This window comes from Crocodylus siamensis, chromosome 6 (assembly GCF_052110815.1).
Source record: "Crocodylus siamensis isolate JL-2025a chromosome 6, ASM5211081v1, whole genome shotgun sequence".
NCBI classification, from domain to species: Eukaryota; Metazoa; Chordata; order Crocodylia; family Crocodylidae; genus Crocodylus; species Crocodylus siamensis.
Genome location: NC_143400.1, coordinates 30876856 through 30888960, shown reverse-complemented (window position 1 = coordinate 30888960; position 12105 = coordinate 30876856). Strand labels below are relative to the sequence as shown.

General features: G+C 47.3%; 1 protein-coding gene across 1 annotated transcript in view; it reads left to right on the top strand.

The window, feature by feature from the left end:
- The window catches only part of LOC149862152 (tetraspanin-15-like), a 196014-nt gene that overhangs the window by 70696 nt on the left and 113213 nt on the right, over positions 1-12105 (top strand). Inside the window, exon 4 of the mRNA XM_090052857.1 lies at positions 8313-8387. Coding sequence (XP_089908983.1) covers positions 8313-8387 — 75 coding nt within the window. The remainder of the gene's footprint in view (positions 1-8312; positions 8388-12105) is intronic.

Here is a 12105-nt window from a genome sequence, read left to right as displayed (position 1 = left end):
CTTGCAGGTTCTCCTGTGCACCCCCATTGCTGATTAGCTGAGGGGCCCCAGTGGCTAGGAGGCAAGAGGCAAAAACAGTGCTATATTTAAAACCATGGTTTGCATCTCTCTGATGATTAGGAGAAGAAGCGGGCCCCCCACCAATTAGCAGGGGCTCGGGGGGGGGGGCGGTGTCCACACATAAGGAAACCTGCAAGATTAAAGGAGCTACTGAGCAGCTCATTTCCGTTGTGTATTCGGTATGGCCCTAATCGCTGCTGCCTGCAGACAAGGTAGCAATCATTAGTCTTGCTTAACTGTACTCCTTTATTTCAAAAATCCAGATTGAATTACAGGAGACTCACTATGGCGTGATTTAGAGTATAATGCAGGTGATGATATTTCCACAGTGGTAACTATAACAATTAATTGTTAACAAGATAATGAAGCAAAGCTATTGGGGTACCAAGTAATCACCACTGTTTCCAGTGGAGTTACTATAGGCTTGCATGTTCTTTTGTACTAACTGTGCTATTGAAACCGCCTTTATACTCCTTGAAGTGCTTTGACCAGTCTCATTGAGTCTGGTAAATGGTTTCTTTACATAAAAGTCCCTGGGATACTTGCCTTGAAAGAAGCTTTGTAAATGCACATTGAAATGAAACCCGAAGCAAATTTAAGGTCTTGGTAAGTAAATTGCCTTCATAAACTTGCTTTGTATTTCAAAGGCATCTGATGGGGTTGTTAGTTACTATGGCGATTTTTATTTCCAGTGGATTCTATCAGAGACTATTAAGAGATGTAGCCTCCAGGTATGCTTCTACACTGTAAAATGTGCAGAGAACAGCCTTCCAGTCTCATCAAGGAGTTGGGCTTGATCAGTCAGTGGGATTTGATAAGAATAGGCCTGAGCTACATGAAGCTGGGATCAAAGAGCTGTGAGCTCTATGGACAAAAAGCACTGTAGGAGTGTCACATATTACTAGTACGGCTTATTGTGGTTAAGTGCCAGAAGCATGAGCTGTAGACAGTCCTGGCATTGACTAACTGCAGGACTAGATGGCTTCTGTTTCAGCAGAGCAGACCAACTAGCTATAATGTCCCTCACCATCATGGTGGGACATCCATCTTCAACCAAAGTTGTCAGCAAAGTAGCTTCTCTGGATTGGCATGGCAGGAATGACTTGGGGCCTTCTGGTTTCATCCTTCACTAGGGAGTTGCACTTAAACTTACAGCTGGAGTACAACTTGCAGTCAAGTGGGGAGTTTGTCTTGCAGAGGTCCAATGGAAGGGCAGTGCACTGTGAAATGTCATTTGGTGGTTCACTGCTCTCTCCCAGCTTATGTGAGTTAAGATCCTGCTTTTCTTAGCTCCACCTTCCACAGTGAGCTTCTACTTCTTGCTCCTCATTGCAGCATATCGTTCTAGATCCAAACACACAAACTCTGCAGTTCCCTTTATCCAAACCTAGCAAAGAAACAGCTGCCTAGTGGGATGGGTAGGTCCCACCTGGTAGGTCAGGATCCCAAGCCAGGTCAGGAAAACACTGCTGTGAGTGCCTAGTTGTTGCATAGTTTAATACATTTTAGAGCAATGCAAATCTCACTCCTCCCCTGCGCTGCATTATTATCAGTAGAACATTTCTAACTCTAAGAAATATAGGGGAGGGAGAGCAATGTTTTCAGATAAAGGGGGCTGCCAGCCCCAAAGTGTTGAAAAACACCGAGTTAGGACAGAGGAGCATAAATTCTTGCAATATATCATCTAAGTACTGTAACTGGCCATTAGACACTGCAGTTTAGCGCAGACAGCACTGCAATTAGTTACTGGCCCCACTGGGATTGGGTTTAACAGCAAAATTCTTGTTCATTCTGGTGATGTCAGACCATCTTTCTTCACAAAAGAAATAGGGAAAGCAAAGGGGTGTAGCTGAGGATGGAACCCCCAAGCATGACACATTTAGATGCCTCCATTCCAACAAAGAAAACCTGATCAGCCAGGTTGGAAGAGCTGACATCCTACAAGAGTTACCTGCTTTTACCAGTCTCTCATTAAACTGTCTCCATTAGGAAAATAGGTTGTTACATTGAATCAAATGCATCAGAAAAGCAAAAGGCATAATAAACATATTAAAAGCTAATTGAGGATGAGGTCTTATAATGCCATGGCATTGTGGTTACTCAGATGTGTCATGAATGCGCGGGCTAGATATCATGAGCTGTGCTTTCACCATTCTCCTCTCCTACTGGGTCTTTGGGCTTCTCTCCTCTGCATTTGCCTTTTGCTTTCTCTGGCATTTTCTCTTCTGGAGGAGAGGGCACCTTTGTCCAGGCGCTTTTGACTCATGATGACAGTAGGGTGCTGGTTCCAGAACCTCTCTCTGCCTCAACCCCTATAGGAATCTCAGGGTTTTTTGTTTTTTTCCCCCCAGTGAAGGCAAACTGCATGAAATAACTTATGCAGGACTCATCATAACACATCCATGTCTATTAACCAGAGAAAATAGACTTCAGAAAAACAATTTACTGAACACATCTAGAGTTACCTTTCTCTTAAGACAAATTAGATATGGCATTTTAAGCTTAATTACAGAGAAAAAGTGAATGCATAGCTTACATCTCATATGAGCTATCTCTTCTCATTGTCTGCCATGGTTCCCCTGCTTTACCTGTGGCAGGTTAGGGTGTTAGGTCTGTGTTACATAAGGGTTGATGGTAGTCTTATGTAGAGTTTAGATTATGGTTGTATGGGCTGATGTGGGTAGGGATGATCCTGCCTCAGGTGGGGGTGGGACTGGATGACCTCTGGAAGTCCCTTTTAGCCCTACTTCTCTATGACTATGAATCTATGATTCTCTCTGACCACTCTGGTTAGACCATCACTACCACTTACTGGGTTTTTGTCCAGAGATCTTTTATCTGGTGATCCTGTGTGTTGGCTCTGGATTTAGGACCCAGAGGCCTTGTTCCGGAGCAATGCAAACAATCAAGCAATTCTATATATCAACCAAATCCCAGGGCTGTCATCAGAGTCAAAATACATCTGGTCAGGATGTGAGTGACTCTGAGGCACTCTCTTAGGTGTCAGATATCAGCATGCCAGCAGTCTGGAGGTGGGATGCCAAGGCCCACTCCCCACCTCCAGTGGGGTAAATGAGATGGGCTGGTGTTGTGCCCCATGCACTAGGGCTGTGTGAAACAGCACCGTTCCAATCCAACTTCCATTTCGAGAATTCGACAGGACAGTGTTTTGTTTTGAGTTTTGTTTTGTTTTGTTTCAAAAGCACTGTTCTGTTTTGTTTCGTCGAAACTGTTTTGCTGTTTCGATGTTTTGCCCATAGGTTATTGTGGAGAAACATAAAATGCAGCAGGCAGGCAGATCGGGGGGGGGCTCGCCTGCACCCCCGGGAGGGCTGCGGGGGCTGTGCCAGAGTCTTCCCGGAGGTGCGGGCCCCCAATCTGCCTGCCAGATGAGAGAAGCCGGGTGCTGCCACCTGGGACCATCACCAGGAAAATCACTGCTGCTGCCAGTCCCAGGTGGCAGCACCAGCTCCTCTCATCTGGCAGGCAGATCGGGGGCTCTCCCGCACCCTGGGGAGGGCTGCAGGGGCTGTGCTGGAGTCATTCTGGGGGTGCAGGCCCCTGATCTGCCTGCCACATGACAGACCAGCACTGGGCACAGCCTGCACCCGGCACCGGGAAGATCAGTACTGCTGCTGGCCCCAGGCAACAGCACCCAGCTCCTGTCATCTGGCAGGCGATGCACCCCTGGGAGGACTCCGGCACAGCCCCTGCAGCCCTTCCTGCGGTGCCAGCAGGTCCCTGATCTGCCTGCTGGGGTGCACAGGATCGGGGCAGGGGCAGGTTCCAGCACTAACTGATTTGCCCTGGGTCCCGCACCCCTGACCCAAAGAGGGTGCAGGACCCAGGGCAAATCAGTTTGTACAGGGACCTTCCCCTACCCTGATTCTGTGTGCCCTGGATGCAAAGAACCCGCCTCTGCCACCATCAGTGGCGGTGGCAGGGTAGGGGTAGTGAGTGGCCAGATGCGAAGCCACCGGTGGCTCAGAGTCACCGTGGCCACTCCATCTGGCTCTGCAGGGTCCCCCAAAGTACGGGGCCAAGGATGGCTGCCTCGATTCAACCCCCCCCCCCCCGGGATGGCCCTGGCTGCTGCTGACCCCAGGCAGCAGTACCCGGCTCCTGTCAGCCGGCAGGCAGATCAGGGGCCTGTCAGCACCCCCAGGAGGCCTGCGGGGGCTGTGCCAGAGTCCTCCCGGGGGTGAATGCTCCTGATCTGCCTGCCAGGTGGTGCTGCGTGGGGTCAGTGGCAGCACCAATCTTCCCAGCGCTGGGTGCGGGTTGTGCCCAGCACCGGTTTGTCATCTGGCAGGCAGATTGGGGGCCTGCATCCCCAGGAGGACTCTGGCACAGCTCCTGCAGCCCTCCCAGGGGTGCAGGCGAGCCCCTGATCTGCTTGCTGGATAACAGGAGGAGGGTCCTGCCGGCCAGGATGGGACCTAAATCTAGTAAGCCTGCACATTTCAAAACTTTTGAAATGTTTCAAGTTCCCTTGTTTTGTTTCGAAGCTTTTCCAAAGGCTTTTGTTTCATTTCGATTTAACTGTTTCAAGCTCAAAATGCATCAAAACAGCTTCTAAACAAAACACTGGGTGAAATTTCACACAGTCCCACCATGCAGATATATTAATTTGGTCCTTCTGGGTCTTCTCATAATGTGGTCTGCTCCCCCAAAACTGGGACTCAGGCCCCCTGCTCTGGGGCATTGTTAGCTGCTACCATTTTATCTCTTATTATGAGCAGTATGGTGCATACTCTCTCAGTTCCCACACTGTTTTGTATCCGTTGGCCTTGTTGTGTTAACCAGCCTGTCTTCCTTGGAAGCTGGAGAAACTCTGTTTGTGTGAGACCCTGGCTTCTTAAAAATCAATTAACTCCTGCTGCCCATCTTAAACCATTCGGATGCATATAAGCCAATTCCCTAAAACCAAATCTTTAAATACCATTTTCTAAATCAACACTGTGGAAGCCCTAGATCTTCAGTAGCAAGCCTGTTCTCCAAATCAGTTGTTTCTAGCCAACTACAGTAGGGTATAAGTGTAACCCGGGCAGTACTCCCAAGAGGTACCCCCTCTCCAGTTGAAGGGATCAAAGTAGGTGCACAAGCACTGTGGGAGGTATAAGATCTCTCCTCCTCCTATACAGCAGAGCCAGACCACCAATGGGGACTTAACCATATACCTTTTAATGAGGGAACAATACTGGGAACATAACAGGCATAAATCAGATGGTATAGTGGACACTACAATGCTCCAAGGGGGCAGGATTCAACAAAGGTTAGACACTTACAGTCATTGACAAAAGACAGGGTTAACAAAATATAAAATGCAAACAATGAAGCAAACAATACTGGTTGGTGAAATATAAAAAGGCACAAAATGTCAAATGACAAGGAAATATAGGGCCTAGGTACCTGGAGAGGCAGGAAACACAGTGGCCCCTTTCCACGGCAAGAAGATTTGCTTCTTGTTAGCTCACTCACCCCAAGTCACTCCAGCTGGGAGTTGGACTCAGATCTCCCATGTGGTAGGCAGGAACGCTGCCACCCAACCACCACTGGTGGCACCACTGGTGCTCCAGCCTGCTAGGGGTCTTGACCTTCCTGGAGCCCCGGCCCCACGTTGAGCTGCCTGGCCTCTGATTGGAGGAGCTGGAAGCAGAGCTGGGAACCTCTCACGTCACTGCCCAGATCCTTGCTGGGGAGCCTCTCCTGCAGGCTGCAGCCTCTCGTAGAGGATCGTGGAGCCCAGCACAGAGCCCCTCCTGCCGGCCGCACGCTGCACTGCTGAGGGTCCAACTGCTGCCTGCAGGTCCTGCTCCTTCAGGCTCTTCTGGGGCACTGCTCCTGCCCCACTGGCTCAGCTCTTGCCAGCTCTTTGTAGCTTCTTCTTTGTGGTCCCTTGCTGGTCTTCCCTGAGTCAGCCACGCTGCCCCTTTTATCCCCCTCCAGGTGACCCAAGGGGCCAATCAGGGGACATGGAGGGTGAGTCTCTGGGGCCTGATTGGTGAGGAAAGGGAATTCCAAGTCCTCCAATCATCTTTTTCCTTTTCAAAACCCCTGGGCTAAGTCACTGCCAGCTAGCCCATCACATCAGTCAGGGAAAGTTTACTAAGACACAGGCAAAATCAGAGTCCTGGCATTAGATCTATTCACGTCAACCACCCATTTTATGGGTTGGTTTGGTTTTTATGGGTTGGTTTGGTGCTGTGCTTTATTTGATGCTTAATTGGTTTTTCATGTTTCCTTGTTTGGGAATTTTCATAAGGGTCAGTGTCGGTTTCCTTGCCATTTTCTCCTCCTAACAGAAACAATTCACAAAGTCTCACATAATGGCTAACTACCCACAGTTTCTATCAGGAATTTAAATCTACACATGGGAACCTAACTGGGCATAGGCATTTGGCAACGTCAGCCTGAACATTTAATGTGGTACCCAGGGATCCACTGGTGAAAGATGCTGTAAAAGTGCTAAGTATAATTTATCAGTCTTTACTAACAGAGGTCATTTAGTAAGGTTGCAAACCTCTCTCTTCCCTGAGAGATCATGTTCACTTTTTCTGCACTGATTTTCTCATTCCCATGTGGAGAATTTTGCTAGGAGGACTGGGTGTATGCACATGTAGTAAGTGAACTTAAAATAAGGTGACTTAACTAAGTCAACTTAATTAAGGTGACTTAAGTTAAGCCACATCAGAGCATACACACATACAGCTCCTTGACATGGTGGCAGCTAGGCCTGTGCAAAGTGGCTAGTATTCACTTGGATTCAAATTCAGCCGATTCGGGGGACAGTGATTTGATTATGTGATTCAAATCACTGTCCTGAATTGATTCAGCTGAATCTGTCACAAGCCCCCATCCCCGCCCACTCTCCTGGTCCCAGCTCCTGGCTCTTAAAAAAAAAAAAAAAAAAAAAGTCCCCACTCACTGGTTGCTGCCAGGTGGTGGGGTGATCCCCGCTGCCCTCCACTGCACCTTACCTCTCCCTGCACTGCTCCCAGAAGCCCCAAGGCTGCTGCAGCAGTGGGTGAGTGTGAGGCTTTTTTCTATTTTTTTTTTTTTTTTTTTTAAGAGCCAGGAGCTGCAGCGAGCGAGGCAGCCAGGAGAGGGGTGCTGGGAGAGCAGGTAGGGGTTGGGAGGCTCGTAGCAGAGCCCCCCACGCAGCATGGGGCAGTGGGGATTGCCCCCTGCCTGGCAGCAGCCAGTGGGTGGGGGCTTTTTTTAAAGACCCACAAGCTGGGGCCAGGTGGGGCAGCCATGGGGGGAGCTGGGGAAGCGGGCAGGAGTTGCAGAGCACTCAGGGGGGCTGGGAGAGTGGGCAGGGGATGGGGCCTGGCAGGGGACCCCCTTGGTCCCTCCTTCAGCCCCCACTCCTCTGCTCCCTACTTACGAGCATGGAGTCCGGGTCTAGCTCCCTGCAGCAGCAAGCAGGGATTGCCCAAATTTCTGAAGCTGTCCAAATCTTTTCCAAATCAATTCGGAGAGCTTCAAATAGATTCAGACCTTTTAACTGGTCTCCTGATCTGATTCAGATTTGGAGATTCAGCCGCTGAATCGAGCTGAATCTCCTCTGCATCGAAACGGCACCTGAAGCTTCACACAGCTCTAGTGGCAACCATCTTGTGAGCTGAGTCAACTTAACAAATGCAACTAAAGATAATCCATCTCAGAGGTGTATTATCTTGTGCCACATTTAAATTGACTCTGTTCCACATACTTGTGTACACTCTGACAGTTAAGTCAACTTAAAAAAGTTAAGTCAGCTTAACTGTCAGAAAGTTAGTATGTATGTACACACCCAGTAGTGTTAGGTTTTTTTGGCTACAGAAGCATATCTGTGCTATTCCCTCACTTCCCTTCTCAAAGGAAAAGAAATTTTGTCTTCATTACAGCTAAATGAAATGACCAGATTATAAAGAGCTCAGGAACTCTCAATTTAAATCCAAATGCTCAATTTAGGTGCCAGAATGGGAGCAGAGCTTTTATGCAAATTTTCATCTGTGTTTCCAAATCTTCCTTTATTTCTCACCCTCATTCACATGCTGTGCACCTAAAGCCTTCAGATTCCTGGTTCGTTGAAAGGTGAGCTGCCTGGGAATTGTAATGCAACATAGTTGTTACTGCTATTGTACTAAAATGACAATGTGATACAAGTAACGCAGCCTTTTTTCATGACTTGTGACCATTTAAATTTAATAGAGCAATATAGCTCAGAACAGTGCTAATGGCCTGCTTTCTCTTTCTCTGCACAGTTCTTCTGGGTCCTCCTGGTGATCTTCATCACTGAAATTCTGTTGATATTTATTGAAATAATCTTCGAAAACAAGGTGAGTCAACTGAACTCCTTTCCTTGGGAGTGCAAATCATACTTGTCCTGTTTTCCAAAGCAAATGCCTGTTCCATTAACTAGTGATTTTTGCGGCTCACTTACGGTGCTGAAAATATCAAAACATTTTGTCTTGTCATTTTCCAAACATCGAACATTTTCCCTGTTGAGATGCCTGCCCATTTTGATATTATCTAAAACAGAAATAATTTCATCTTGACCCCGTATTAAAAAGTTTCGGAGGACAGGTTTGCTGCTCTTGCAGTTGTTTCAAGAAATGCCCATGACCTGAAAAATCCATTATTTATACATCTCTATGTCTCATCTTGGGAACCAATGTCCTGAACATTAATGCTGAGATTTTCAAAAAGATACTTTGGGGTTTGGATGCCCAGTGCTCATTAGTTTTAATAGAAACTGAACATGCAAATACCTTATGCAGCTTTGTAAATGTTCTTCTAAAAATTCAAGGGAACTTTCTGTGAACATAGCAGCTTTTGCACTACAGCTCTTTGTCAACTAGTGAAAGTCTAGCTACGCCAGTGCCACAATGTTATCTGTATTTTTTTGTATTGTGAAGTGCCCTGGCTTGGGGATTTCCTGCATAAATATGAACTACTTAACATGTTGTTTTAGATGTTGTCTTTTGTAACTAGCTTCGATAGAAGATTTTATGTTAATAAATTTCACATTGGAGCCTAATTACATGTTTTTAATATGAATTAAATAAGCACTGGGGAAACACGTTCCCTTCTCCCTCCCTTGTACAGAGCTCTCTGACTTTCCCTGCTGCTTTGGGCCCAGGGACAGCAAACATGTCCCTCTAAGGGGTGACTTTAAAACAAGCAAGAGGGTTAAGTTCGGGAGCTTGGTGTTACAAAATAAAACGTGCAAGCTTTTCCAAGTTTACAGCTGCACTCACTTATCACAAGAGCGGGATTGAAATTCACTCCTAGTTTCCTAATTTTCCAGAGTCAAAATAAAATAAAGACTAGGGGTGTGCGAAACGGGCCGTATTTGATTCAGATTTGGATTCGGCCCATACTGGAGCCAGTGATTCAATTCATTGATTCAGATCATTGTCCCCAGTTCGACTTGGCCAAATCTGAATCTGAAGATTTGATGCAGATTCAGAGAATCAGCAATTCGGCCATTAACACAGCTTTAAATGTTTTTTCTACATACCTCGAGGTACCAGGTGTGGCTCGTGAACGCTGGGATGGTGGGGCAGATGGAGCATCCCACAGGAGTGCTGTGTCTGTATCCGAATCATCAGATCTTTCCAAATCTCTCTGGATCAATTCAATTTGGAGAGATTAAAGGGTCTCTTGATTCGATTCAGAGATTGGACCAAATCTCTGCTGAATCGAATCAAAGACCGAAGCTTCGCACAGTCCTAATAAAGACCACTGGCAAATCTGTCTTTCTTTAGCTTTCTCTTAAAGAGACATAAAATATGAAAGACAGAGACAAACAGTTGTTCCATCATATCCAGTGTCCTACCCTTTGTGGCAGGAAGCCACCTTTGTTTCTCCCCAAAATCTCTGTGCTGTGACTATTTGATTAGGATGGGCCCAGCAGAGGAGACACACCCGTACCCTATCTCTTTAGGTAACCTGAGCTGGCTACACTCCTGAGGGAGGGGGAAACCTGCTCCCTCTGCCTACGGGACTGGTATCAGCTACCTGGGTGAGGGGCATCTACCTGGTGGGCTAGTGTCTGCCCGGCAACTAGTGATGTATTTCAGATTGGTTGGCCGGCAGCTCACCGGAGCTGGCCTCCACTGGGCCAGGCGAATGAGGTCACAGGGGCTATATAAATTATGACTGCCCAGGAGGAGGGGGCAGCAGCCATGCGGGGGACTCAGACTTAGAGAGGAACTTTACCATCTGAAACTGGCTCTCTCCCCCAAAACTCGTGAGCGAGGAACGGCCTGGCTCCAGAGGGGATCTCCAACAGCCTCGGGATGATGCTTGTGAGTAAGCTACTCGAGATCTGGCTGGATATCTAGCTGGCAGTAACTCAGATGTGTGATCAAAAGGCTACCTCAGCCAGACTGTTTTGCTCTATGGGATTTCTGTGAGACTGCTCAATCTTGTACCCTATTTTCACCCTACCCCTGTAATCAATAAAGTTTTCCTTTGTGTCGGGTGTAGGAGACTAATTGAGGGGTGGGTCTAAATTTATGCCTAAGAGGCCCCTTAGGTCTGCAAACTAAGGGAGACTTTCCTTTTTGACCCCCGACTTGGGGAAGCGCCCCAAGTGCCTTTAATGGGTTGAGTACCCGTAGAACTATTAGGCCTGTGTTTCCCTGAGGACACAGGACCAAGAGAGCCCCTTCTCGGGGTGGTGGCAGCTTACGTTACCCCCAGGCTAGCGAGTGTGCTCCAGGAAGGGGGTCAGCGGGATGTGAGGCGCCCCAGGGAGGCACTCAGAGCCTGGAAGGTGGTCAGACGCAGGGAGGTGGGCGACTCAACGCAGGAGCGCCCCCTACTGGCCCACCACACCCTTCATTCATCAGTACAAGGTTCTGCACTGGTTGTGAAACCCATGCCATGGCGTGCACCTAGTTAACGCTGCAGTTTTCTGCTGTTGTGGGGAGAAAATTTCTTCCTGATTCCACTAAAGGATCAGCACATGCCCCTGAAGCATGAGGATTAATGGTTTTGTTTTGGGGTTTTTTTGTCATTTTTACCCTTGCTAGATACTGTACTTATTTATGTGCTGTAGGATGAATTACACCCACTCAAAGTCCTTTGGCAGGCTCCTTAAAGAAGTAGGTTTTTCCCACTTTCTTTGGCATTTGCTAAACTCGTTGCCTCCATTATGTTAAATGCTTTTTTTAAATTTGTGTATGAGGTGCTTCAATATTGCTATAATAAGCATTGGGGAAACACTTTAAAAATGCTTACGATAGAAGTTCCCTTCTGCCTCTCCCCAGACTAAGCTGAAACCAGATTTGTTATTTTCCATATTATCTTGACTTTGCAGTCTGCCAAATTACTTCAAGGCCTAGCCTCAGTCTGTGCTGGCGCAGACAATGCATGGTACAGAAGAACGATCTCTAAGATGCATACTTAAGGGCTTTATTAAAATCGATTCTCTTTGTACAAACAATTTATAGCTCTTCCAGTCCTGTAAATGCTTGTCTTGGGGAGGATGATTTTAAAGATTACACTACCTGCTTGGTGACCTCAAAGCCTAAAGCCAAATCAAAAACTCATGGGGCTGAGTGTCTCATCATGATGAGTTATAGGAATAATAGCAAAGTAGGGTTGGAAGGGACCTCACAAGGTCATTTAGGCCAGTCCCTTGCTCAAGACAGGACTGTCTCTGACGAAACCATCCCAGCCACGTGTCTGTCCAACATGGTCTTGAAATTTCCACTGATGGAGACTCCAGTTTTCCTAGGCAGTTTGTTCCAATGCTTGAGCACCCTGAGAGTCAGAAAATGCCTCCTAATTTCCAGCCTAAATTTTGTTAGCTGCAGCCTGAGACAATTTCTCCTAATCCAGGTCCCTGTGGCCACAGACAAAAAAACATTTCCTTCTTGCTAATTGCCTTTCAGGTATTTTCCAGGCTAAAAAAGCTCAAGTTTTTTTCAGCCTTTCCTCATAAGTCATGTTTTCCAGCTCCATAATCATTTTTGTTACTCTGCACTGGGCTCTTGCCAATGTGTCCACATCCTTCTTGAAGTATGGGGCCCAAAACTGGACACA